This window comes from Phyllostomus discolor, chromosome 4 (assembly GCF_004126475.2).
Source record: "Phyllostomus discolor isolate MPI-MPIP mPhyDis1 chromosome 4, mPhyDis1.pri.v3, whole genome shotgun sequence".
In the NCBI taxonomy this organism is placed as follows: Eukaryota; Metazoa; Chordata; class Mammalia; order Chiroptera; family Phyllostomidae; genus Phyllostomus; species Phyllostomus discolor.
Genome location: NC_040906.2, coordinates 182,381,637 through 182,409,453, shown reverse-complemented (window position 1 = coordinate 182,409,453; position 27,817 = coordinate 182,381,637). Strand labels below are relative to the sequence as shown.

Here is a 27,817-nt window from a genome sequence, read left to right as displayed (position 1 = left end):
ATTCATTCATCCACTCATGCATTCTTTCATTTATCCACTCATGCATTCATTCATCTTCCACAACTTTGCCCACTTCCTCTCTCCTCCTCTCTGCATTTTAACTGAATCATGATAGGCACATTCATTTGTAACTTTTTTTCATTACATATGTGGAAGATAACTTTCTGTCAGTAAACACAGACCTGGTCATCATCTTTAATGGTAGCAGGACATTCCATTTATGAATGTGCTAGGATTTATTAAAGCCAGTTCATGTAGTTAGCAATTTAGACTGCTTAAAATGCTCATTTTAAAAGTCCTGGATTTTGCTGGAGTAAAAGTAAGGATCCTTTAATGCAGGGCATTTGTCCCAGTTAAGTGACATAAGTATTGTAAAATATATAATCTGTTTTCCATTCCAATTTTCAAATCACAAAGTTTTGGATAATTCAGATAAAACTACTGTGCAGACTTTTCAATACTTATCCACATCAAATTTGTACCTCATATTTTAGTTGCAAACTAATTCCTGGTTACTGAAAAGTGCCTTTACAGAATCATCATTTCCACACACACAAGGCATTCATTTTCTGGACAGTTTTCCATCATCACGTGTGTATCTTTTGCATGTGAATGAGAGTTAGCCTTTGGAAGATTAAAACTCCCAGTAAAACTTTATTTAAGAGCCTAGTATGGATTCTTAGAGATTCAATCCTGTATGCATTTCCTTTTTCCTTATTCCCAGACTTCTCAAGGTGGCCGTCTATGGCTAATCCCAAATCAGAGCCCATGACTGTGCACAATGAAGACCCTGGAAGTTCTGCTCCAGTCGTTAAGCCTGATGGCTCAGTGGTGGATCCACTTATTCTTTTTCCCTGTTCCCTCTTCATTTCCCATCAAAATGCTTTAAAATAATTTTAATTCACAGAAGCTGGAATGAATAGTTGCGTCATATCAGGGCAATTAAAATTTTATAAGATTGATATACTTCACATTTATTTTTTGGTAAACAATCTCATCACTTTTAGAATTCCAATAAAATTATTCTTACTAATATTTGCTAATGACTATTGGCTTCTTGCTTATAGATCTTTTAAGAGAGCAGAGCTGGGGCCTATGTTTCTCTCCTATGGGTTAGCCCCTATTGACAAATCAGGGCAGAATTGTAAAGTGGAATAAGGGGGCTGCTGGGTTGCTTTGGCAACAAGGAGAAGACACAGCAGACAGCTGATATCAAGGGGCTTTGCAGTCATGTCAAAGATAAGACTTTGCCTATGGTTCCCAGTCTCTGCTGTTTTCAAAGACAAGGCAGTTTGACTTCTAAGCTGTAGACAAGATGCTATGCACTAATGATTAGGGTGTAAATTATTACTAGCTATTTGGGTAAACTAACACATTCCAGAAAACTTATATATAGTTCATACAGATAAAATAAATCTAAAAGAGATGACAAATGTGAAGAAAAGGGAAAAGTAGTGTTGGAAAGGCAGAGAAAACCATAAAAGCGATGAGTATTAAAAGTACATTCTTTAAAGTACTATACATGTGGGAAATTGGCTCACACTTTGGGGTCTGCATAATACCATTTCCTAAGTTCGGAGGATCACAGGAATTTATAGAAGTGCTTCAATCTTGCTTTATCATCCACACATAGCCTAGACTAGGGCCAGTAGGGATTTGAAACACATTAACAAGGGACTGGTCTGTGTAAGAGCACCCAAACGAAGTAGGTGACATCCGATGTGAATGTATTCAGGAAGCCAAGATACACTAACCAACCTCCAGCGAACATCCTTTGGTGACGCCGACATAGTCAGGGCTACTGAGTATATTATATGGTGTTCTTGAAATTTCGATGTCTTTGAGGCAGCCAGAATATTTCTTCAAATTTACTTCTGGCCTGTTGAAAAGTTACATGGACAGCAAAAACAACATTAGTAGGTCAAGGGCAGTGTCGCGTCTGTGACTACTGGACACAAGCCACATAGAGCTGACTGACAGACAGGCAGGCACCGTGTCTCGCGCTGTGCACACGTGCGCACATGTCCCCAGCAAACTATGCTTCTCCCATTTTCTACTGCATGGATAAAGTGGATGTTAACACCATCCTGAGAGGGAGCCTTTAGCTAATTAGTCTTCCTGTCCTTTTAAAAAATTACCTTACCCACTGCATTTAAATACTACAAGGTACAGGAAACAACTGACTTCTTTCATTCTTCGTACGCATAAGAAACTATTTCTTCCCCCCCAAAGAGCAGACAGTTGTGGAATCAGTATAATCAAACCACACCCCCAAAATGTTAAGTAAAATATTGCTCAAAATTTAGGAAGAAAAATCTGGAAACATTTATTTTAAAAATAAAATATTTCTGTCATTTTGACATTTTTTTTTTTGGTGGACAGGGGTGTTAGCTAAAGAATAAGATGATATTATATTTCTCTTTAAAGCTTTTTAACTAAAAGCCTAAGAAACATTCTTTTGGATTACATGGTCTTAAAAAAACATACTTTAATATTGGATTTACAGATTGACCCCCAAAATTCTATTCTATACTGGAGCAATAAGAAAATAAAATAACCGAAGCACAAAACATACTTCAATTTTCCCAATAAAGTTCAAAATGGATTCTATATCCAGATGACACCTGAATGTTTACTCTTAGCTTACTAGTGCTTAAAAAGGGATAAGCGCTCAATAAACAGAAGCTAGCGGTACATCAGTAATCAAGAAATTTCTTTGTTTAATCTGCAGCCGTGCTGTCCAATCAAATGTTTGGAGATGACGGACATACCCCTCTGTTCTGCAGTGTTCAGTCAGTAGTTACTAGTCACATGTTGCTTATGCGAATGAGAAACTAATTATCCTTATTTTATTTTATTTATTTTAAAGTTAAAAAGCCACTGTGGTTAGTGGCTACCATATGGAATAGTGCAGGTCTACAGTAATAGGAAAAAAACACTATTTTTGCATCTGTAAAAGCTGTCCAATCAATACCAAAATATTATAATTAATAGGATAATAATTAATTCCCTGCACATGGTTCAGTGATGCCAGGATTCCCTTTTTGTCTTAACAAAACGGACACGGGCATGAGGAAAAGCAGGCGGGGAGCAACTCAGACCCTGGCAGGGAGTGTCAGGTGATCAATGTCGTGCCAGGTATTTGTTCTGTTTTAATTATCTTTTTTTACTCTCTCTGGAAATGCTTTATTTTCTCTGATCATTTCCCCTTGTTCCCAAGGTCTTCTCCTCCTGTTCTGTTAGTTGGTTATTTTGTAGAACATGCCCAGCTGGAGGGTGAAGATGTTGCCTGTATTCTTACTATCGTAAGGGAGGAAAGGGGTCGATTTCTCTTGCAGTGTTCATTGGTTTCCCTCTTCCCCTTTCAGAGGAAGACTGATTTATCACAGTTTTTCAGAGGTCTTATCAATAAGAAAATCACTCCTATAAGTTATGTAGTTCATTGTTTCATGGAAATACAAGAACCATTTCAAAATACGATGATTTAGCAAGCTCAATGTTATGACAATCACAGGGGATAAATGATTGCATATGGTGATCAGACTCCTAATGGTGACCACAGGCCTCTGTTTCCTCTGTTTGCCTCAAAGATGAAATGACAGAGCTACAACGTGTCATTCCAGAGTTCTATTAGCATGTATTTCCATTGAACACCAGCCTTGGCCTGTTCACCTTCTCAGCAAACAGCTGGACTGGTCTCACTAATGTATCATGGTGAAACAACTTGGGTTGTTTATTTTTATACTTTCACTTCTACATATTCTAGTTTCTGGTATTAAAAGTCTAGTTTTTGCTTAAAACATTCCTTGGATCAGTTCATCTTCATGATCTCCTTTTTAGAAAAATGGCACAGTTCGGCTCTGAAATACCAAAACGCCATACATGAGCCAGCATGAGTTCTAGCCAGCGTGAGCCAGCCTGCACATCCCTGGGGTTGGATGGGCCACTGACAGGGGTCTAGGGGTCGGCTGCTCACAGTTTTCACGCTAACACCTCTCTGCAAATAAGGATTAAAATGCTCCCGAGAAGCTCCTTTTCACAAACTTCTTCACTATTGATGCAACACTTGTAGTAAACAGTATTTCCAGAGATTCTTTTTTATCTGGCTCCCAAGCTAATTCTAAATAAACACTACAATAAATAAGCAGCTTTGCCAAGAGGTGCAAGGGCCATGTAAACGTTTGCAGATTTGCAGGCTTGCGAAAAGCAACAAGGCAGTGGTAAGCATGTGGAAGCACGGGTTGATTGTTCAGCAGACAGCATGGTACTACAGAGACTAGAGTCTGGGGGTCAAGCCAAGAGAATGGTTTGCTCTCTTCCTGATAACTAGATTCTGCCCATAAATCTGACCAGCTGCCCTTCGCGCGTGTGTTGCTGAGTGTGGGCACCAGGGGGCGCTGTGCGCGGGCGGTGGAACAAATAAGCAGCGCAAATTCGTCGTCTTGGCGGGTAAAACAAGTTCACTTGCAGCCCAGTTGATGATGGGTAAGCAGCAGCGTCTTTGTGAGCAAAGGGCAGCATGAGAACTACCTCAGGATGCATTACTTGCTCATGAAATGTCCTATGAATAAAGCTGCATAGTTGTTGCTCTGATTCCGCACTGCCGCTTTATCTAAAAAGCCACATTTACCCAACCATGCACTTGAAGGCAGCATGCATAAATTTAAATTTTACCTTGCTTTCATACTAGGTCAAAGAAAAAAGAAAAAAACACAATTTACTTATAATTACATTTTCATTTAGTAAAATAAACTTCAATTATAAATCTTTCTGAAAAATATCTCACAGGGATTGTTAAAGGAAAGGAATTTAAAAATCATCAGAACAGAAAACAGACATACACCCTTGACCACAGTGTAATTAGAATCTAATATGCTCATTTCTCACACTATTCTCTTGGAAAATTTGTATTTTGGAATATGAGTTTTTAAAGTACTCAGTCTTATGAATAGAAAAATGCATAATGTTGCTATGCTGTAGTATTTATGAGTAGTATATATTGTCTCTTCAAAACTTGAACTTAACATATGTAAAAAATAATTCATGTTTAGCACATCTTTTAACTTTAATATATTAAGATCCTGTCTGTGGGCAAAATGACACCTAACTATGAATGCATGACTCCTTGATTAGTCACAAATGTATGTCTACAGATTGTTCTGAAATAATGTACCATGCCATGGAAATATTATATTTATGACTGCCATATTGTGAAAGTAAAAACATTTTAGTAATAGAGACTCATTAGTTATATAGTCTGGAAACTAACACCTACTCATCTCAATAAAGCTCACATATACATCTTTGCGGATAATTCCTAAGAATCACTTCATGGTACTTTAAAGCAAGTCTTTACTAGAATAAATGAAGCTATGTTTGGATAGCCTTATTCTGACTACGCATATTTAATTTACTCATCTAGAATTTATGATCTTGCAAAGTAAATCTTCAATCTGAACAACTGCTGGATCCCTAGTATTTATCTGGTTGTCTGAGCAGATGCTTAACAAACACTTGTTGAATGATGGGTAACTATGCCACTACTTGAATACATTTGATCTGCAATGATTTTTCTGACGAGGCACTTTAAATCTATATTTCTGACACAAAAACCTTATAGTGTAGACAAATGCAGAACCAGTTTATTTGCACCACAAAGCTTATCAAGTTATACCCTTGAAAGACTGGGTAATTACACAGTTGTCTGGTCTGTGGGTTTAGATATGGAGAGAAGTCTGCATGCCAGGTATCACAAAAAGAGACTGAAGTTCCATTGCCCATTTGGACAATATGGGAATAATTTACCACCATACATTTCAGTTATTCTTAGATTATTCCAAATGTAACATGTCTTTTTAGAGTAGTAACGTGTAAACAGGACTTTTTTAACCATTAAGAACTAACTAAGCAAAACAATACAAAAATTAAAAGCATGGTAGTTTGTATTTGTAGTAAATGGTTTAACCATACCAATTCACCCCATTTTAATTAAATTCAATGAACATTTATTAAGCACCAACTACTCTATAACTTTTATTTCTTATGTTTTTATAACAAGCAGTAAATTAAATACCATGTGAAATACTTTCTAACCTTTTTTAGTTACTTGTATTTATTTTTTGAACTAACCAAATTATGAGATCAATACATCTTCCCATCCCACAATCTAAAAAAAACATGTGAAATTAAAAAAATATTGGCATGGCATAAGGATAACTAATATAGCTTTAACATTAGGCCTATGGGAAAGTCCAATTCCCATTATCATGCTAATGCTTAGTAATAAAATAGGTTCTGCTCACAGCACCCTGGAACACTGACTAATTTTCAGAACACTAAGCAATGTCAGCGTCATTATCTCCAGTGAATGTGCAAGGAGAACAGCAATTACAAGATCCACATTCAACTGTAGTCTCCACCGTTAATTACTTCGATGATTCTTTTCATCAGGTGGATAGAAGGAAAAGAGTTATTCTCATCTGTCTCTTTAACAAAGATAGCAAGTTAATCCTCTGGTTTCTAAATCCTGGTGTTCTAACATGCAAGATGATTTTTTTATTACACCTTCCTGCAACTAAAGATTATATGATATTACAGAAAAAAAAGATTATATGATATTCCTGTCATAATTAAACTGCAGAGCTTCAGTCAGCATAGTGGCCACTTAATTAAAACTTAATCTAGCTCTGAATAAATACTAAATTACCTCAAGTTTCTCAGTGTTGGCAGACCACCAAAATATATTTTGTCATCTGCTTTCAAGTCAAGACCAAAATTATTTCCAGGAGATGAAGTTGCTATGTTCTCCTCCTGGTTAGTGTCTATATCTATAATTGATATGTTGGCTGTAAAAGAGAGAGGAAATTTAACATTTTATTTGAGCAATACCAACCACATCTATATCACTGATGTTACTGCAAGATAAATTTACTTTATTTCTCAGATTAACATTGACTTTCTTAAGCATTTTTACTATATACAGCTATTTAATAATTACAGAAATTAAAACATCAATGAAATACATTATTAAACTATTCACAAAAAGAAGGTGAAAATGACATCATGAACACAAATGAAGGCAAACCAATCAATAAAAGGAAGAAGTTCTGATAGGTGAATGTCAAAGAAACATTTGACATAGTTTTCTGTAGTAGAGATAAGTAGTTAAAAAAAGATAATTAACTAATAAAGATAACTAAATAAAGATAATTAGATAGTAAGGTAACTATCTAATTAGGAGTTAGATTATTAATATACTGAATCCATGGCTCCTTCTGTACACTTCAGTATCCGCAGAAGTGCTGGGGCTTTGGCTCACCCACAAGTAATGTGCGTGGGACAGTTGTGCACCAAAGTGTTTGGTTTGCAAGATAATGGGGTCCACATCCATTGTAAATTACATTTTAGATGAAGGATGCTGAGTGCTGTGAGAGAGGTACAGTCTTCCTGCCTTATTGCTTTCTCTCAGGTCTTAAAGGTGTTTCAAATATGATGAGTATAAAAATTCAGAAATAGAAAAAGGGAAAAAGAGAGGCACTTCCCTGTTGAAACTCCCTTCTTCAGCAAGTGGAAAAAAACCCCTTCTCTCATTGATTTTCCCCCTTTATTCTGAAGAGTCAAGCCAGGCTCTTTCTGAATGATGTGCTTCTCACCATAATATTTGTTTAGGCCCAGACTTTAAATGCTTCATGTACTGTATTTTGGCCCCTTGATGCATATGGATACATTAGTTTATTAACGTGACAGGCTTGGCCTCCAAATCTTTGCTTGGTATAGGATCTGAATTAGCAAGGGTCTGAAAATGGCCATTTGAACCAGATGGATTATAATGGTATTTCTAAATGTTTATTCTTTGGAAAGCTAGTTTCTTGAATGTTCCTAGTTCAAGTAAATATAATGAACACTGGGTTAAGAAAAATAAACATATATCTTAGTTTTATGACCACCCAGATCTCTCAATGTGCTGATATGAAACATAATGCTCCAGCAGGGACATGCAGCCAGAAGTATTTGCTACATTTATTTGACCACAGACTATTTTTACTTTCCCTCAACTCATCATCTTTTAGAATACTGTTATTTGGAAGACAAAGTATTACACTCCAAAATTCCATTGTAATCTGTCACCCTTCAATTCCAAATGGAAGTCTCTTCATAAAACCAAACACAATTGCCTTTAAAAATGACCAAAATAAAATACCCAAACTTTATTAAGACCTCATATCCTCAAAGCAGAGTTTTGTAAAATCATACAGACAACAAAAAACCCTAAACAATAATTCTTATTAAAAATATTTAGCAAATTATGATTTTAAAATCTAATGACTATTATATACATAGTCACTTCACACACACATATATTTTTGACCTGACTGGTTGCTAAAATAAAAAAAAATTAAAACACTGTTTTCAAGACTTTCTCATACATATTCCTTTTTATTCAGATCTACAAAGTTTTCATTTGGGGCTGTTGCCTAGAACACAAAGATAGCCTCTTTCTACAGACAGACCTGGTACATATTTTAATGGTGTCTGTGAAAATGAGATTCTGCCTCTATCTCAGACAAGCCAGTGACTGGAGGTAGTTTTCCTTCTTATCCCTGAGTGAATACGTACATTTTTAGAAGTCATTCTAAGAAGAACTGGTTAAAGAGCAGAAACACAATGGAATTGAAACTCACTGGCCCAAGCATTAACTCTGGCAGAGAGACACAGGTTGGTATATTTTCACTGGTTTAGAGGAAGGGTTCTATCCTTCATGAGGGACAGTGATGAAATGGTTACTGCATTGAAATGCTAACACTTGCGTTTACTTCTTGCCCTACTTCTTTCCCTTACAGAATAGCTATTAACATAAAATTTTAGTGTTGATGAGTTCAGACATCATTTATGGGTAAGCAGGGAAATAAGGGCTTTATTAACTACTAGACACAGAGTAATGGCCTAACTAGCACTTCACAGTCAACGCGGAGTCATTATAAACGACTTGTTTTTACTTTGGTAATTCCTTCCTTCTCTTTCTGAGTCCATTGGAGGTCCAAATGATCTTTCGAAGTCATACGTCTGTCCATCTGAATGCACTTGTGGGACTGGCAAACTTCTACTGGTAGTGGACTGTGGTTCTATTAAGTGACTCTCAGAGGCAGGGAATGCTACTGCATGAAGGAAGCATTGAATTTCAACGGACAGTACTTTTACCAACTAGTAGAGAATGATTCATGTAAAACAACTCTTCTGGTAGCTGAACGGGAGCAAGGGCCCACCTATCTGCAGCCTTGTTTGAATTCCTGCCCCTATCCTATCCATGGAATCTGATCTTGCTCAAATCCAAGTGACCCCCTCACATCCAACAAACCCAACAGGTCTTCCTGTCCTTAGTCCACATCTCTGTAGCATTTGATATTGTTAAATTTCCTTCCTTCTAGAAAGTTTCTCCTTTTGGCTTCCATAATATCAAACTCTCCAGCTTCTCTGCCATTCATCACCAATGTCAGTCTCCTTCCCAGGCCCTATTTCTCTGAACACTTCTGAAATGTTTATGTTCTCTAACGTGTCATCATTGGGCCACTTCTCAGGGTTTAGCTTTCTGGGCACCCTCAAGTTTATATCTGCTTCCCATATGATAACAACTCAAATGTGTATATATATGCCTAAACCTGATTTTTGCCTAAAAATTCAAATTCAACAGGTGAGACATCATCTGTATACCTACCTCCTTGGTACTTTAAACTAAACATATTCCAAATCAAAATGATCTTTTTATTCCCAAATCTGTATTACTCATTTTATTTTGTGGCACTGTGGCCACCCCCCCGCCCCCACTTAATCTTTTAAGTTATGGTCATCCTGACTTTCTCCCACCATTCCACACATCTAATCAATCAAAAACAGAGCTATTAATTTCATCTTCTAAATAACTGTAATATCTGTGCTATTTTAAAACACAGTTTTACCAAAGTAGAATTGACATGGTATAATTTGTTCATGTTTAAAGTATATAATTTGACAACTTTTTGAATATGTATATCCATGAAATCATCACCATAATAAAAAATGAGTGTATTCATCACCTCAAACATTCCCTTATGCCTCTTTGTCGTCCTTCCTGTCCCTCTTGACACAACGCCATCCACACGTAGGCTCTGTCTGCTTTCTGTGACTGTAGATTAGTTTGCATTTTCTATATAATTTTACATGGATGTACTCTTTTTTGTCTGCTTTATGGTTCATCCATATATGTATACATTAAGTTCATTATTTTTGTTGCTAGATATTATTCCATTGTGTGGGAGTTTGTAGATCCATTCACTTGCTGATGGATGCATGAGGTTTTTTTAAAAAATTTTTTTGAGCATCACAAAAAAAGGTACTATGAACATTCTGGTACAAGTCTTTGTAGGAATATATGCTTTCATGTGTCCTGGATAATACTTAAGATGGTTCATATGGTAGGTATATATTTAACCTTTTAAGGAACTGCCAGCCTGTTTTTTTAATGTGGCTGTACCACTTTATGTCCTTGTCAATAGTGTATAAGAATTCCAGCTGCTCCACATCCTTGCCAGGCCTGGGTATGTCCAGTCCTGTCCTTTTAGACATTCTAATAACTGTATAGAGCTATCACACCATGGATTTATTTTTCATTTCCCTAGTGTCATATCTCCCTGCAACTCTTGTTTGAAGCCATCATTCACCTTCAGCCTGGACTATAATTGGACCTAATTAGTCACTCTGCCTCCAGTTTGATCTACTGAAAATCTACCTTCCTTTTTTTCTCCTTTCTCCATTTATTTCTTTACAGCCCCCTTTGTGGAATCTTCCTTTACCGTACTGCTTCAATACTGCTGTTGGCTCCAGGGCTCTGGATCATCTTATTCTAGATATGTCAGCTTGGTTTTTCCCATCCCTATTCAGCTACAACTGTGTAAAACATGATGACAGTTCCTAGTTACTCATCCCTCTGCAGAGCTCTGCTGATCCTCAGATACACACAACTAACTGCCTGCCCATTTCATTACACAGCTTTCCTAGGCTGTGAAAGATGGTAAGAGTACTACCTGTAACATAACATGTTTAACATAGAACTCAGCATCTCTTCCAGAAAACCTATTCACTTTCCTGTAACCAACAGCTTGGTCAATAGTACAGCCATATTTTTGTTATTTAAACAAAAACAAAACAAACAAAAAGGGAATCATTCTTGATAAATTAACAGCATTCACACTGAGTATATCACACAGCTCTTTAGTTTTAAAATGCTTAATATCTTCCTACTCCATTCTTTCCTCTCCATTCTCCTGGTTTCCTTCTCCTCACTCTTCGCCTGCTTTACTGCAGACTGCAGAAGCATCCAAAACTGTCACAAATCTGCTGAATTGCTGCTAAAGAAACATTATTAAAGCACAAATCTGATGGTGTGATGGTATCATACCCTTTACTAAAACTCTTAGTACTTCTCTATAGCTTTCACAATAAACTTGAAACTCATTAGTTCATTTTATAAGACCCTTTATGAACTGGCTCTGTATCTCTCTTGCCCCATTTAATAATTTTATATCCACATTCATCCTATTAGCTTGTGGATTTACTTGTAGTTACTAAAGCATTTCCCAAAATGTGTTTAGCGGAATGCTAATATTGTGGAAACAGAGGGATTCTGGTAATCAAAGATGTTTGGAAAATGTTGGGTCAAACAGAGTTAAACATTGTTTTGACTATGCAGAGCCTCCAACATGCAATGTGCACTACGTCTCTCTTATATGGGGACAGTATATTGAGCAGTATTCCAATTTGTACAAGCACACAACCAGTTTTTATACAAAAAGGGGTTTCTCCAGGGTTTTGTATTCCAGGAAAAAACAGTTGGAAAACAATGTACTCTGTATTGTGCTCTCTGAGGCACTCCAGACTCTCATTTTACTTCTCTGAAATGTTAAATGGTGCTCTTCCCTCCAGTGAACTCCTCAATTTCTGATTGTACCTCAGGGGTGTTCCCCTGGGCGATGACCTCTCTGCTTGACTTAAATGTCCCTGTCTTCTGAGATTCCTAGCCTGCTAGACACATCTCTACACAGCAATTAGCTTCCTGTCCAACAACTGTTGATTTGCTTGCCTATTGCCCCATTAGATTACAAGCTCCTTGAAGTTAAGAAATTGTCATAGACTTTATTTAGTTCCTGCATAGTATTGAGTTGGCCAAAAATTCCATGTGGTGTTTTTTCTATAAAATAAAAGACATATTTTTCACTTTGACCAGTAACTTTATTGATTTTAATATTTTGAGTATGTTGACTATCTCCAATGTGGTATAATGTTGATTGTTCTCAATTAATGTCTCATTTGATTGCTATTAACTTCAACTGGTCTACCTGACCATGGAGCACAGTCCAGTGAGAAATCTCTAGCATGAAACTTTGCAAACCACTTTTGACACATTCAATCCATCTCAGCACCTTCACCATCACTGCACAAATATTTTTTTTTGCATTTCAGTTATATTTTTACCTTTCTTGAAATAATAAAGCATGATATACTGAACACGTGTGTTTTCTTCCATCTTCAATATTAAAATGGCTACAGAAAAATTCAATATTGATAAGTTGTTTTAAAGCATGCTGATATGACAGCTGTCACAATACAATCTAACAAAATTGTTTCAAATGAAGTTAGAGACAACTGAGCACTACCAGAGCCATCTTACAGAAAAAAGACCAAATGAATTTTTGGCCAGCCCCATACTTAGTAGGTGCTTGACAGGTATTTGTTAAATGCAGGAATGAAGGATGGTACAACGTGCAATGTTACACCTATTATATTTTTTGGACCATAAGATGTACCTAGGTTTTAGAGGAGGAAAATAGGAAAAAAAATTGAAGCAAAAGTGTGGTAAAATATTTAATAACATAAATAACATAATATTTCACCAATATAAATGTAAACAGACTTCAACAGCAGCATTAACAACCATTATTCCTCCCAAATTTGGAGGGGGAGAAATGAGTCTTACAGTCCAAAAAATATGGTAAGTTTCCATGAAATGTTACTTTGACATGGTCAGAATTAATTAGGTCTGATTATATAAACAGAAGTATCAAAGTTTCATTTGCAGATATTAGCAATGTGATAGTACACAGAACGGGGAAACTTATACTTAAATAAAAATAGCAGCACACTAAACCTAATGGATTTGGATTTCTGTCTTGGTTGTGACAATGTATGCAGACACCTGTGATGTTAAAGTCTATGTTTCCCTTTCTCTAACACCAGAACAAAATACCTGCTGATATGAACCAATTAGATAATGTTTGGGAACAAGTTTTCAAAATGTCTTGTAACCATGAAAATGTTACATCATTCTTAGTCATTTATTTGCACACACAGATTTTTGGCATTTCAAAAAGCAAACGATGGGTAGCTGTGACCTAACGACCTACATAACTCTACCTGGGGGTCTTTCTAAAGGAAATGTCTTAGCAAAGGAAGAAGAAGAAAGAAAAGCACACAACTTTTTCAATCCTACTACAGGATATAATTTTACAAGTTGTAAGACAATTTTATGCTTTGAAATTAAGCTCTCAGTTTCAAAAGAAAATGACAGAGAACCATTTGGCTCTTCAGTCAGTCATGTCTAAGTTAGGCCACCTGTAATCTAAGCCAAAGAAATGACTGCACCAATTTCTCACAGAATTTGTGAGTACCTAAAATTACAGACAGGGTCTTCTTGACGATTAGGTACATGAGAGCTTTGGAGAACATGATTATGGCTCACAGTGCATTATTGCTATAGAAACTCACCTTGTTTTTGAATTCTTGAGAGGGTGAATGATTTCCATTTCCCATCATTATGGTTTTGATTGCTGACAACGGAAGCCATTCCTGAACCCAGATCATAGCTCACTTTTATGTGCCCATCAGTGAGCTCTACACTCATGAAATCTTTCTATTAATAGAGTAAAAATACGCCAGTGATTACATACACAGAGATATATGGGTAGCCACTTTCTTTGTGGGGTTTATAATAGGGCCTTATAGCTAAATTACTGAATGTATTGATTGGTAATTAAGCTCCATTTTGAAAATAGAATTGCTATTACTATTTTGTGAATATTTGTGGGGGGGGGGTGATGGTATGGTCCAAATGGTAACAACTAAATTACTAAGATGTATCCTTTTATGACAGGAGTATAAAGTGGGTTCTTTTCAAAACATATTAAGCAAATGAAAAAATATGCTCTCTGAAAGAATTTACTAAGAAATATTGACCTGGAAAAAACAGTGAGCATATTTAGAATCATCTTTCAACTTAGGTCTATAGAAGAAGAGTAAGGAAGAAGTTTTGCTCCTTCATGATTCCATACTGGGGTAATCTTCACTGGGTGCTTCTCTGAAAGGGTTATATGGGGAGTTATACTGAAAATAAGTAATAATTAAATTATACCTGCAATTAACATTATCAATGAAAATATATAAGTGCTATCTGCATCACTCATTCCTGGCTATCACAGACTCCTTCAAACAATAAGGGACAATTTAACAGTAACTAATAATTGCATCAGAATACTAGGGAAAAGAAACAAAAAATTTCAATTATGGAAGATAAGCTGTGCATATCTTTACCAGGTCTTTTGTGGCAAGGTACATCAGGAGCGCACTTGAGGAAAATGTTCGGAACTTGAACATGACTGTGGAGATGTTGGGGTACCAGCGAATGGGGCGGCTGACCATCGCGTAGCCTTCTCCATCAAACTGAATTGTCCCCTCACTGTCTTCCACTTGAGGGCTGAAGAGAGATATTTCACATGAATCAGACAATGTCTACTTGGTCTATCAGTATTCAGTACATCGAACTGTCTTCTCAGGCTCAATTGTAAGCTGTTATAGGGCAGAAACAATATCAAATATACCTTCTATACTTCCATGTCTCTCTGTCTCCACGGCCACCATCCTAGACTAAGTAACCACCATCTATGATTTGGACTTCATTAGATGTTAAGTAACTAGGCCACTGATATTTTAAATGGCGTATGTTTTACTAAAGTACTTGGTGGATGATTATATTGACATTTAATTATGCTTCAGTGAATTGAATGAGTGGTGTTTTTGAATGGGCTAAAATGCATTATTACATTTCTAATATACACAAAATACCAGTGAGGGGGTTGGATGAAATGAGTGAAGGTGGTCAAAAAGTACAAACTTGGAGTTGAAAGAAAACATAGTGAAATATAGGTCCCTACTCCCTGAATACTTAATATCCAATAGGTTTTTCTGGGACAGATTAAATTCAGACAATGAAGGGCACCTCCCTTTATTTGTGTGTTTGTTGATCTGTCCTCTTCACTAGAATATAAGATCTATGAGACCAACTAGAAATTTGGGTCCGGCTCCGTGCCAGATACTAACTCTGCATCCAGTATGATACTGGCTAATGAGATTTTGGGATAGCAAATTGCCTCACAGAAACTACACTGGTTGAATAATTAAAGAATATCTAAGATAAGTCTTATAAATTTAATATTTAAAAAGATTCCTTTTAAAAATGAGAAGTTATATATTATTTATCTATTATCTATCTATCTAATTGATATTGTTACAGAGTAATCTCAACTGTGGAGATACTTTTTAAACTTTAAATATTTGCATATTAGCATATATTTGAATCTCTAAAGTTGGAGAGTTATAATACCTTGAGGGTAGAGAGGAGATATTGAGATATATTACAGATATGTCATTGAACCATAACAAGAGCCTAGAATATTATTTGCATGAAACCTTGGTTAATGAGAAAAATAATGGTGGACAAATATTAGGGACTTGTGCACAGAGAGCTGTTACATTTTTTAGACAAGTTGGCTTTCTGTCTATTCTTGGACCACAGAAGAATAAAATTCTCCAGACAAAAGGAAGGTGTCTTATTGTCTCTTTCATAATTAGGTCTTTGTAATTTTAAGGTATATCTAATTTGAAATAAGATCAAATGTGTACATTTTTTTCTAATATAAACTTAAAGATGCTTTTCAATTTTCATGGAAAGTGCTAACTAAAAGTTTGAGGAACTAAAACAACCTATTAACAGTTAACAGTATAATCAATAGCAAATAAATTGGTTATTATTGGTCTTCATTATTACAACAACTTTATTAATTTCTGGGTCATTACATTTGAGAAAAGAGGATGTTGTGTAGAGTCCACTAAAAAGTTTCTTTGGAGTTCTCAAATACTAGAATTGTGCATTGTATACTGCCGTGCTACCAGTGACAACCAGAAAGGGACATAGGAATCACTGTTGACAGTTTTCTGGGTGCTTTGACTCAATGGATTGTTATTTATCACTTAAAAAAAAACAAAAATAAAAACAACTTAAAACCTCAATGTCAGGATAAGTATTAGAATCAAAACAAAAATATCACATTTTAATTTTCTTATACAAAACTCTGGGATATTTATACCTTGGTGCCCTTATGTCCTTGATCTATTTATTCCCTCAAAATAGCATTTTAAAAAAGCAAATTAGATTCAGGGATTCTGGAGTCTGATATGGAATCTTACTAAGGCCCTGCTATAAGTCACTCAAAACTTCAGGTTTCAATTTCTCAAACATGAGCTGAAAGAATTAGATTACTGAATAATTCCTAAGGCCCCATCCTACTCCAATGCTATAGAACATTCTCGTATTCATGCAAAAGAGAAATCTGCAGGAAAGAGTTTTGTGCTCAGAATAGCTAAATGTATAGATGTAGCACAACCTACTTCACTTAATTCATTGGCCATAACCAGGTAAGCCTGGCTTTAAACAGGTGACATTGAGAAGCAGAAAAAAATGAGTCTTTCTAGGTATACTCTGTACTACTTCAAAAATCTAATATTATACTAGAGTTTTTTTTTCATTCACCAAGGAAAGTATTCTTTTTATTATTAATAAATGCTAAGTTTCTTAACTTGTCTTGGTTTCTCTTTTGAACCTCGATGTCTGGTCAAGTTGGTGAGGATTGGCTATGCTACTTAGAACAGCCATGCCCTCCCTCATGTGACCTGTTGACCATAGAAGCAGATGTATATAGGGTTTAGTATATTAACACTTCATCATCATTTCAGTGTTCAGCTAGATAAATTCTACTTGTAGCAGTTTTTCTTTTCTACTTTAATCTTAACGTGATTTTCAGAAATTAAAAAAAAACAGTAAGATATACTTCTTTTTTTAATATCCCTGAAAGGTTACTCTTTATAAAGCATAACAACAATTATAGACTTACTACTGACTCCTGGATAGATGTGAATTTCTAACACTGACATTCTAAGATCATCTTTAAAATTTCCTCAGTCTGTGATGTATAGCCTCATCTTTTTTATCTTGCTGATATAACCATCTCTTCCCTAAAACTAGAATGATTTGTTTTTATATTAAGTTTTGATCTATGTTCTCCTGAAAAGAAAACACACACCAAGAGTCCTGTCAAAGTTATTTCTACAAACACCATGGCTTATAGGAAGATAGGATTGGGCAATCATTCAAAATTTAGGCAACTTTGTAATCAGAGAACTAAAAAATAATAATAATCTTGGTTGAAATATTAGCAACATGCATAAAGGTTGTTGAAAATAATACATGATTATTTTAGTAAACATGGAATTTTACCTTAAAAGGCATAGGTGAAGGCAGTCTAATGGCAAGGAATGGACAGAAGAGCTGACCCTGTGACTCACAGATGCGGTGAAAGTGCACAGTTAGGGTTGCTATATAGGGAGGGGTGTTGGGAGACTGGTGAAGAAGGTGAAGGGACTGGGAGAACCACATTGGTCGTCACAAAGCAGAAATGGGGCTATGAAGTACAGCAGAGGAAATACAGTTAATAATGTTGTAATAACGAGGTATGGTGCCAGGTGGGTACTGGAAATATCAGGAGGAGCACTTTGTAAAGTATATGATTGTCTCACCACTATGCTGTACATCTGAAACTAATATCAAACAATATTAAATGTCAATTATGATTTAAATGAAATTTTAAATAAAAATAAATAAAAACAATTCAAAGCACAATTATGGAGGATAATTGGGGATTGAACACTTCTAAGACAGAGCCTTGGCCAAACTCAGGGCAAGTTCCTGAGTGACTGGGCACTGTGCACAGGCTGTGTTATAGGTCCAGTGCTCCTGAGCTTGGCATCCACAGCTGTACGGGTATACTTTGCATTCATTCAGCTGCCTTTACTCATGGGTGCAGACATTTATATGCTGGGAAGAACTGTGTAAGAACCTAGATGATTTCTGCCCCTTTCTGAAATCATTTGCTCATTTGCCAATCCTGTATGAGCAAATTCACATTTATGAATCAAGTGATGTGGCAGAACAGATTTTACTCACTCTTTTCTATGAACTCACCGTCTTTCTGGTCTTCTTAACTTTGCTCTCACTAGTCCCTGGGACCAGAATACTCTTCACTTTCTATTTGCTATCTCTTCTTCTGGACTCTTATTCTATGTTAAGGCCCATCTCAAATATCACCTCCTCCATGAAGCAGATCTTGATGCTCTTAACTCAATGTGAATACTTGTGGTATACTCAGAATGCACCTTTTTAAAGGGATTTTTATTATGCCTTGTATGTTGATATTTTAGTGTTTCTCTTTTTCTCCTTTCTTAGCTATATGTTTCCTGATAGCCACTACTGGGCTTATTCATGCTATCAGGAAGTTGTAAGTGTAAATCTCTGTAACCTAAGAAAAAACCCTATGCCTATATGTATGAATACTACTATATTTGTACTAATTTGCATAATATTTTATATACTGAAGGCATAGAGATCTTTGCAGAGTTGATAATTTGTAATGTTGTCTTGATACATGATATGCACTGCTGAAGAGACATTTAAATGCTTTTGATTTTTGTTGATAAATAAGCTTTCAAAAATGTTACTTATAAATTTACCAAAGAAATGTCCAGGGAAATTTGGTGCTGTTTGTGAGTCACAGAATATTAATGTGGACTTCACTGTCTTTGTTGCATTGAAAGAACTTTCAGAGACAACGTTCTGTATTAGGTTTTATTGGAGGTTATTAACCAAACCACTTCAAATGGGTCAGGATTGCAAATGGCCCTCAATGCCACATTGACAAGTCTTTAATGGCAAGAATAAATAGGAAGTTGTAAGTTAAACCTTTTAGAGAAAGAAGTTGTGGGAGGGCTACTTTCTTCTCTGAAAATATAGAGATGCTAAGAAAAATATGTAATGTGCACTCTTCCACATTAATGGGGAATTTGGGTCCTGGCATGTACCTTTAAAATTAGAAATAAAAAATGTAAACTCCTTAGCACCTATTGATTTTAGAATTGCTATGCATATATATTACATTTGTATCTATTTAATTTAATATAATTAAAACTGTTATAGGCAGAGTTGAATAGTGAGCTCTAAGTTTTTTTGTGCAGAGAAATCCTCCATTGATAGCTAATTATTGTATATCCTCTATTCAGATGTATCTAAGAATATGTATTCTCCATATATCATTTGTTTGCTTGTTAAATACTTTAAAATACCTACAGTCTAACCTCTCTGTTAATTGATGATATGTATCATGGCAATTTCTCCTGACTTATCTTGACCCCTTCTCCTCTGCTCTTAAGCAGAATCTTTAAAGCCCATGAGTTTTTCCACTTGAAACACTTGGAGAACCTTAGGTGTTATTTGAAAAATCCTGTAGAAGCTAAAACTTGCACTAGAGTTCAATGTTCTGTTAAAAACAGAAGGGGTGTGAATCCAGGCTTAGTGAGGTCTGAAACTTAATTAGTTTGAAGAAAGTCTCTCTTCTTAATAGGAAAAACATAGGATTCTAAAATGGCTGCAGAAGAGATGGAAGCTACACTCACCTCCTCCTGGAGTCAAACTGGATTTACAGCTAAACTGTAAAGCAATCAACCTCAATAACCAATGGAAAGACAGCTGAACAGAAATACTACAACCAAAGGTTTACAGAAGATGCCACATAAAGACTGGTAAGAAGGGCAGAGGTATGGAAAGGGCTGGTCCTGAAGCCATATGCTGCAGCTGAGAAGCTGGAGGGATAATTCTGCTGCCAGAGTACTCCTTGAGGAGTGTGGGGTCTCAATCCCAAGCCAGAACCTCCAACCCAGAGCACCAGAGTGAGAAAGAGGAACCTTCATAGCATCTGACAGTGAAAATCAGCAGGGACTCTGTCCACCTGGAAGAGAAGGGAGTCTGCTAGAAACCCAGATGTTCTCTTAAAAGGCCAAGGCAGAGGATCCTGCTCTAGGACACTCACTTGCAGCTCCATTACAGGGAGGGAGACTCGGGGCAAATAGGAGTCTCATTAAAAAGAAGATCTGGATCGTGTGGCCCTGAGGAGAATCCTGGAGCTTCAGCCATGGTGTGGCTTTGGAATGGGGGCCAGTCTTGCCCTGTGCCTGGAGGATTGGCAGACCCCACACCAAGACACATTATAATTAAAATGGCAAAGGTTTAAGATAAAGAGAGAATCTTAAAAGCAGCAAGAGAAAGATAACCTTTGAGGGATTCCCCCATAAGGTGTTCAGCTGATTTCTCAACAGGAACACTTCAGAACAGAAGGGATAGGCATGAAATATTCAAAGTGATGAATGCAAAGAACTAAAACCAAGACTACTTTATCCAGAAAGACTATCATTTAAAATTAAAGACAAAATAAAGAACTTCCCAGAACAACAACAAAAAAAGCTAAAGGGGTTCATTAAAACAGACCAGTATTGCAAGAACTTTTAAAGGACCTTCTTTAAGAAGAAGAAGAAAAAAGAATATATATAGAGAGAAACATAAGCATGAAAAAGGAAATAGCAATAAGTAAGTACCTATTAATAATCACTTTAAACGTAAATAGATTAAATGCTCCAATAAAAAAATACAGGATAGCTCAATGGAAAGAAAATAGGACCCATATATTTATACTGTCTAGAAGGGCAAAAGATACTGGTACATACAGACTAAAAGTAAAGAAATGGAAAAAGATATTCCATGCAAATGAAAGTTAAAAAAAAACCTTGGGCAGCAATACTTAGACAAAATAGACTTCAAAACAAATACCATAAAAAGAGACAATGAAGGACATTATATAATACTAAAGGGATCAATCCAACAAGAAGATATAACCCTTGTAAACATTCATACACTCTACATAGGATTATTTGAATATGCAAAGCAAATCATAAAGAGAGAGATTGATGGTAATACAGTCATTGTAGGAGATTTTAATACCCATTGAATCAATGGATAACTCTCAGAGATAAAATATCAACAAGACAAGAGCAACCTTAAATGACACACTGGAGGAGATGGATTTAATTAATATTTATAGAATATTTCACCCCAAAGCAGCAAAATATACATTCTTTTCAAGTACACATGGAACATTCTCTAGCATATACCACATGTTGTGACACAAAACAAGCCTTAATGAATTCAAGAAGATTGAAATCACATCAAGCATCTTTTCTAATCAAAATGGCAAAAAACTAGAAATCAATTACAAAAAACCCTGAAAAACACTCAAACACATGGAGGCTAATTAACATATTACTAACCTATGAATGGGTCAGCAGTGAAATCAAGGAAGAAATCAACAGTTACCTTGGGACAAATGAAAATGAACACACAACAGTCCAATATCTAGGGGAAACAGAAAAAGCAGTGCTAAGAGGGAAATTCATAGGATTACAGACCTACCTGAAGAAGCAAGGTTTTCAAATAAACAATCTAATCCTATATCTAAAAGAATTAGGGGCAAAACAACAAACAAACCCAGAGTAAGTAGAGGAAAAAATAATACATATTTGAGCAGCTATAAATGACATAAGGACTAAAAAACTATACAAGAGATCAATGCAACCAAGAGCTGGTTCTTTGAAAAGATAAACAAGATTGACAAACCTTTAACCAGACTCATCAAGAAAAATAGAGAACCCAAACAAATAAAATAAGAAATGAAAAACAGAAGCAACAACTGAAACCACAATAGTACAAAAAATTGTGATGACTATTACAGTTACATGCTAACAAGCTGGAAAATCTGGACAAAATGGATAAATTCCTAGAAGCATACAATCCTCCAAAAGTGAATCAGGGAGAATCAGGAAATCTGAATAGACCAATTATAACTGATGAAATCAAAGCAGTAATGAAAAAACTCCCAGCCAACTAAAGTCCTGCACTTAATGGCTACACAGGTAAATTTTACCAAACATGCAAAGAAGAACTATCCTTTTCAAACTATTCCAAAAATTCAAGATGAGAGAAGACTCCCAAGTTCATTTTATGAGGCCAGCATTATCTTGATTCCAAAACTAGATAAAGATATCACAAATAAAGAAAATTGTAGACCAATATCCCTGATGAACATAAATGCTAAAATCCCCAACAAAATATTAGCAAATCAGATCCAGCAATACATTAAAAAGATCATACACTATGACCAAGTGGGATTTATTATGGGGATGCAAGCTTGGTACAATATTTGCAAATCAATAAATGTGATACATCACATACACATAAAGAAGGTTAAAAAGCACATGATAATATAAACAGATGCACAAAAAACATTTGATATAATCTAGCATCCACTTATAAAAAAAACTCTCAGCAAAGTGGGAACAGAGGGAACACACCTCAATATAATAAAGGCCATGTATGACAAACCCACAGCCAACATCATACTCAATGGGCAAAAACTACAAGTGTTCCCCCTAAGATTGGGAACAAGACAGGGATGTCTTCTTTACCCTATTATTTAACATAGTACTTGGAATTCTACCCATAGCAATTAGATAAGAAGAAAAAAAAGGGCATCCAAATTGGAAAGAAAGAATAGAATTGTCACTATTTGCAGATGATATGATAATTGTATGTAGAAAACCCTAAAGGCCCTACTCAAAACTACTACAATTGCTAAATGAATTCAGTAAAGTAGCAGGATACAAAATTAATAATCAGAAATCAGCTGCATTTTCATATACTAATGATAAACTAACAGAAAGAAACTAAGAAAACAATCCCATTTATAATTACAACAACAAAATAAGGTACCTAGGGATAAATTTAACCAAGGATGTAAAAGACCTGTACTTAGAAAATTATAGCATACTGGGGAAAGAAATTGAGGAAAATACAAACAAGTATAAACATATATTGTGTTCATGGATAGGAAAAATGAACATCATTAAAATGTTCATACTGCCCTAAGCAATCTATAGATTCAATTCAATTCCTATTAAAATACCAATGGTATATCTCACAGAACTAGAACAAATATTCCAAAAATGTATATGAAACCACAAAAGACCCCAAATGGCCACAGCTATCTTGAAAAAAGAACAACAAAGTTGGTGGTATCACACTAGCTGATACTAAATTAGATTACAAGGCCATGGTAATCAAACTAGCATAGTACTGACATAAAAACAGGCATGTAGACCACTGGAAGGGAATAGAGAGCTCAGAAATAAACCCATGGCTTTATGGTCAATTAACATTTGACAAAGGAGGCAAGAACATGCAACAGGGTAAAGACTGTTTATTCAATAAATGGTGTTGGAAAAGCTCACCCAATACATGCAAAAAATTAAAACTACACCACCTCCTTACATAATACACAAGAATAAACTCAAAATGGATCAAACATTTAAATGTAAATTGCAAAACCATAAAAATCTTAGAATAAAATATAGGCAGTAAAATGTTAAACATTTCTTGTAGCAATATTTTTTCTAATATATCTTTTTGGGCAAGAAAAACAAAATAAAAAAAAGAACAAACAACTGAGACCACAACAAACTAAAAAGCTTTTGCACAGCAAAGAAAACCATCAACAAAATAAAAAGTCAACTCACTGAATGGAAGAACAAATTTGCCAATGATACATCTGATGAGCAGTATTTTCCAAAATTTACAACTTACACAACTTAACACTAAAAAAAAGACAATCCAATTAATAACTCAGCAAAGGACTTGAACAGACACTTCTCCAAAGAGGACATACAGATGGCCAATGGATACGTGAAGAGATGCTTGATGTCATTAATGGTCAGAGAAATGCAAACTAAAACCACAATGAGCTATTATCTCACACCTGTCAGAATAGCTATCCTCAATAAATCAACAAACAACAAGTGCTGGCGAGGAGGTAGAGAAAAGGGAACACTTGTGCACTATTGGTGTGAATGCAGATTGGTACAGCCGCCATGGAAGACAGTATGGAGATACCTCAAAAATAAAAAAAAGGACTTACCTTTTGACCCAGTGATTCCACTTCTGGTAATATATCTGAAGGAACCCAAAACACTAATTTGAAAGAACATAAGCACCCCTATGTTCATTGCAGCATTCTCTACCATAGCTAAGATTTGCAAACAGCCCAAGTGCCCATCAGTAGATGAGTGGATAAAAAGCTTGGGTACATTTACACAATGGAATACTACTCAGCCATAAAAAGGTCACTCATACCTTTTGTGACAGTATAGATGGATCTGCAGAGTATTATACTAAATGAAATAAGCCAGTCAGAGAGATACATACCATATGATTTCACTTATATGTGAAAGCTAATGAACAAAATAAACAAAATAGAAACAGATTCATAGATATGGAGAACAGACTGATGATTGCTAGGGGGGAGGGGTGGTCTCAGTGAAAAAGGGAAAGGGATTAAGTAAAAAGAAAAGACATGGACAACAGTATGGTGATTGCCAGAGGGAAAAAGGGGTGGGAAAAAGAGGTGGGAGAAGGCATATGGGGAATGAATGGTAGTAGAAAGAGATTTGATTTTGGCTGGTAGGCGTATGCATGATGGCGTATACTATTCAAATGATATAGTATAGAACTGTATACTTGCAACCTGTGTCACTACAATAAATTCAATAAAAATAAAACTAGAATATTATTTTTTTAAAAAAGAAAAAGAAATTATAACTACAGGGTATCTACAGACACTAAAAACCTCCTGGACGTGAAGAGAAGTTAAGTGGAAAGAGACAGTAGTCTTAACTAGTTGGGGTTAAAACACCTGACCTTTGCACATTTTACAAAACCATGTGACCATGAAAAAATGATGCTAAAGCACCTTCTAGAGCCTTGGAAAGTGCCTGCACAAATTGGGTGAGGGACTTGAACTTTGACTGGCATCATGTTAAATCTACCTCTGATCGCAATCACTTCAAGCCTGCTCCATCTCATCCATGTGACAGTAGAATAGTGCACAATAAAACGGAAGCTTCTGTGATGCACAGGCCAGACCATCTCAACTAACCTGACGGTACATCCTTTGCAGTCACCTTCTATTTCTCGGAAATTCCACAACCCTATGGGTTTGCTGTCAAAGTATGTCTCTCCCATGCAGCCAGTGAATGTAATTACACGTACAGCATCAGCCTTCTGCAGAGAGAAATATATCTGTTAGAATTTAGAATTTCACTAAAAATCTTCGAACGCCCATAAGATTTATGAGCAGCAGAATGTGGAATAGTCACTACCCACTCTTTCTGATATTCTTCTTTGTGCACATGTTCATCTTTTAACCATATCACATCCTCACAGATCCTGGTTACTTTGTGCTATATCAGTGTATCACCATTAATAAACAAACTCTTCCTAGCTTCTGACTTGAGGTGAGCAACTTACCTTCTTTGAGATGCTATTTTGTATGTGTCTAATATGGATTTTTAGGAGGATTAAATTAGATAATTTACTTATGGTTCCATATAGAGTGGCTGACATAGAAGGTATTTAACAAATGTTTGTGCTCTTATATCACTAAGAATATTTCTTCCACATAAAAGGGGTATATATTAACTAATGCACCCTTTGTAAATGAGTTATTCACCCTATGATAGTGCTGTCCCCAATTTTTCATTTTCTTTAATGCCCAAGCAGGTTTCCCATGCAGAAGAATGAACAAAAGAGTAAAGTTGTAAGAAAAGGGGCCATGTTGGTACAGTCTGCTGGTAGACACAGCCCAGGGCCTGACATCTCCCAGGGGCTCAATACATATTTGTTGAATGACAACCCTGGTGTCTTTCTCATAGGGAAAGGTCTTTAGCTTGGTACATAACACGGTCACAAAGAGGGGGAACAACACAGTCCATGGTAGAGAACCTTGCTGTAATTTAAACAACTGTTCCTCTTGATCTTGACATATTATGCATAAATTCTATATTCTGGTGCCTAATAGGTGCCTATTCTATAACTTTAAAAACACTTTGACAAAGCTAATCCACATTTCTCTAAACAATCTTGGGTTGAGCGGGAGTGAATGGACATATTTGGGTTTTAGAACATATGTAAGAGGATGGTCACTGAATAGGTAAAATGTGTAGCTACAGTCTTAGAGTTAGCTCATCGACATGCACATCTTCCTCTCGCTGCGAAGAAGAGGTGCACTGTCAGGTTGAAAAATGTTGATCAGAGCTGATGGCATTTGTAAGTCAGGCAGCCCTTAGAATTCTCTGCTGTTAGTCAAAACCTCTCTTAATTTTCCAGAGGTTGATTATCCTACTTGTGGATGCTACTTGCTTTTTGCGTTGCCCTCCTGCCTCCTAAAAATATACTTGTATGTATCTTCCCCCTCCTTTGGATTTTCATCAGCATGTTGATTTAGTTACTTGTTTTTAGTTTTCAGTTCATATTCTGGTGTGTCAGTTTCCTTGAAACTCTTGGTCAAAATCATTAAGATTTTCTATAGATTTCATATGCGTGTTTTATTTTCTCCCGAGATTGTTGTAAGAAAGTTGCTTTGTGCCAGTGACATTGGCTAACAATAAAAATGATTTAAGGTGCAATTTAAGGTGTGACTACCATGCCTTAGGCATTTGTTATAAATTGTGTGCACATAACTTCCCTACTCACTGTGGCCATGAAATATGGTAGTGAGGAGTGCAGACACTTGTGCCTATAAACCTGTGTTTAACTGCAGCTCCATTACTAAGTGCTGTGTGACTTTGGTGAAGTCATTTAACTTCTCTCTTACTTAGATGTCTTAACTAAGGGGAAGATACTACCTATATTTTGGGGTTGTTGTGAAAAATAATGCATGTAAACGACTTAGGACATTATAGAGCACACAGTAAAATCTATATGACTGTTATAAAATGTATTATTAATATACAGGCAAAGTAGATATTCTCATCCTCCTTTTCTTGTTGACATAACTGAAGCCCTAGGGGTTAAGTGGCTTGCCTAAGGTCATATTTTAGTAAATGATAGAACAGAGAATCCAACCTGGACTTGATTTCAAAATACATGGTTTTTGCACTGCTCTGTGCTACCCCTATATTCATCTTTCTGGGGAGAAGAGAAATTGGACAATATGACCATATATTACTATGTACTATATATATTTATATGCAGTTCTAAGAAATGAGAATGATTTAGTGTATAGTTGCGGAATCAATTACAATACTTTGGAGTCATATCTTGTACACAAAGCAAATAAAACAACGTCAGTTATAAGAAGGTTCAGTTCTCATAAATTCGAGGTCAACCTGGCTCTTCACATTTCCTGACTAATCTCATCCTGGGATGATTCTGACAACCTCAGGATTAACCATTATATTTGGTTGTTCTCTTACATTTCACCCACAGGTCATTTTCCACACCTAATTCCTTTTAATCAGCATGAGCTTCTTGAAAATGCAGGCACTTTGCAATTTGAAATGTACAAGGACCTGCCATGAAGCAATTATGAATATTAAGTACATTATTCTATAAGAATGAGGAGAGAAGCAACTTAAAAACTTTTAAAATCAGATCACAATTTAAAAGCTTACGACTCCTATGACATTTCCC

General features: G+C 35.9%; 1 protein-coding gene across 4 annotated transcripts in view; it reads right to left on the bottom strand.

Moving 5' to 3' along the window:
• Positions 1-27,817, bottom strand: part of LAMA2 (laminin subunit alpha 2) — a 516,934-nt gene that overhangs the window by 34,229 nt on the left and 454,888 nt on the right. For 2 of the 4 annotated variants that reach the window (XM_036024687.1, XM_028508983.2), the window contains 6 exons: positions 25,284-25,408; positions 14,617-14,779; positions 13,795-13,939; positions 6,707-6,845; positions 4,675-4,686; positions 1,759-1,879 (listed from right to left, as the gene is read on the bottom strand). In XM_036024687.1, the coding sequence (XP_035880580.1) occupies positions 1,759-1,879; positions 4,675-4,686; positions 6,707-6,845; positions 13,795-13,939; positions 14,617-14,779; positions 25,284-25,408 (705 nt within the window). The remainder of the gene's footprint in view (positions 1-1,758; positions 1,880-4,674; positions 4,687-6,706; positions 6,846-13,794; positions 13,940-14,616; positions 14,780-25,283; positions 25,409-27,817) is intronic. The other 2 variants (XM_036024688.1, XM_036024689.1) reach the window with 1 other exon arrangement.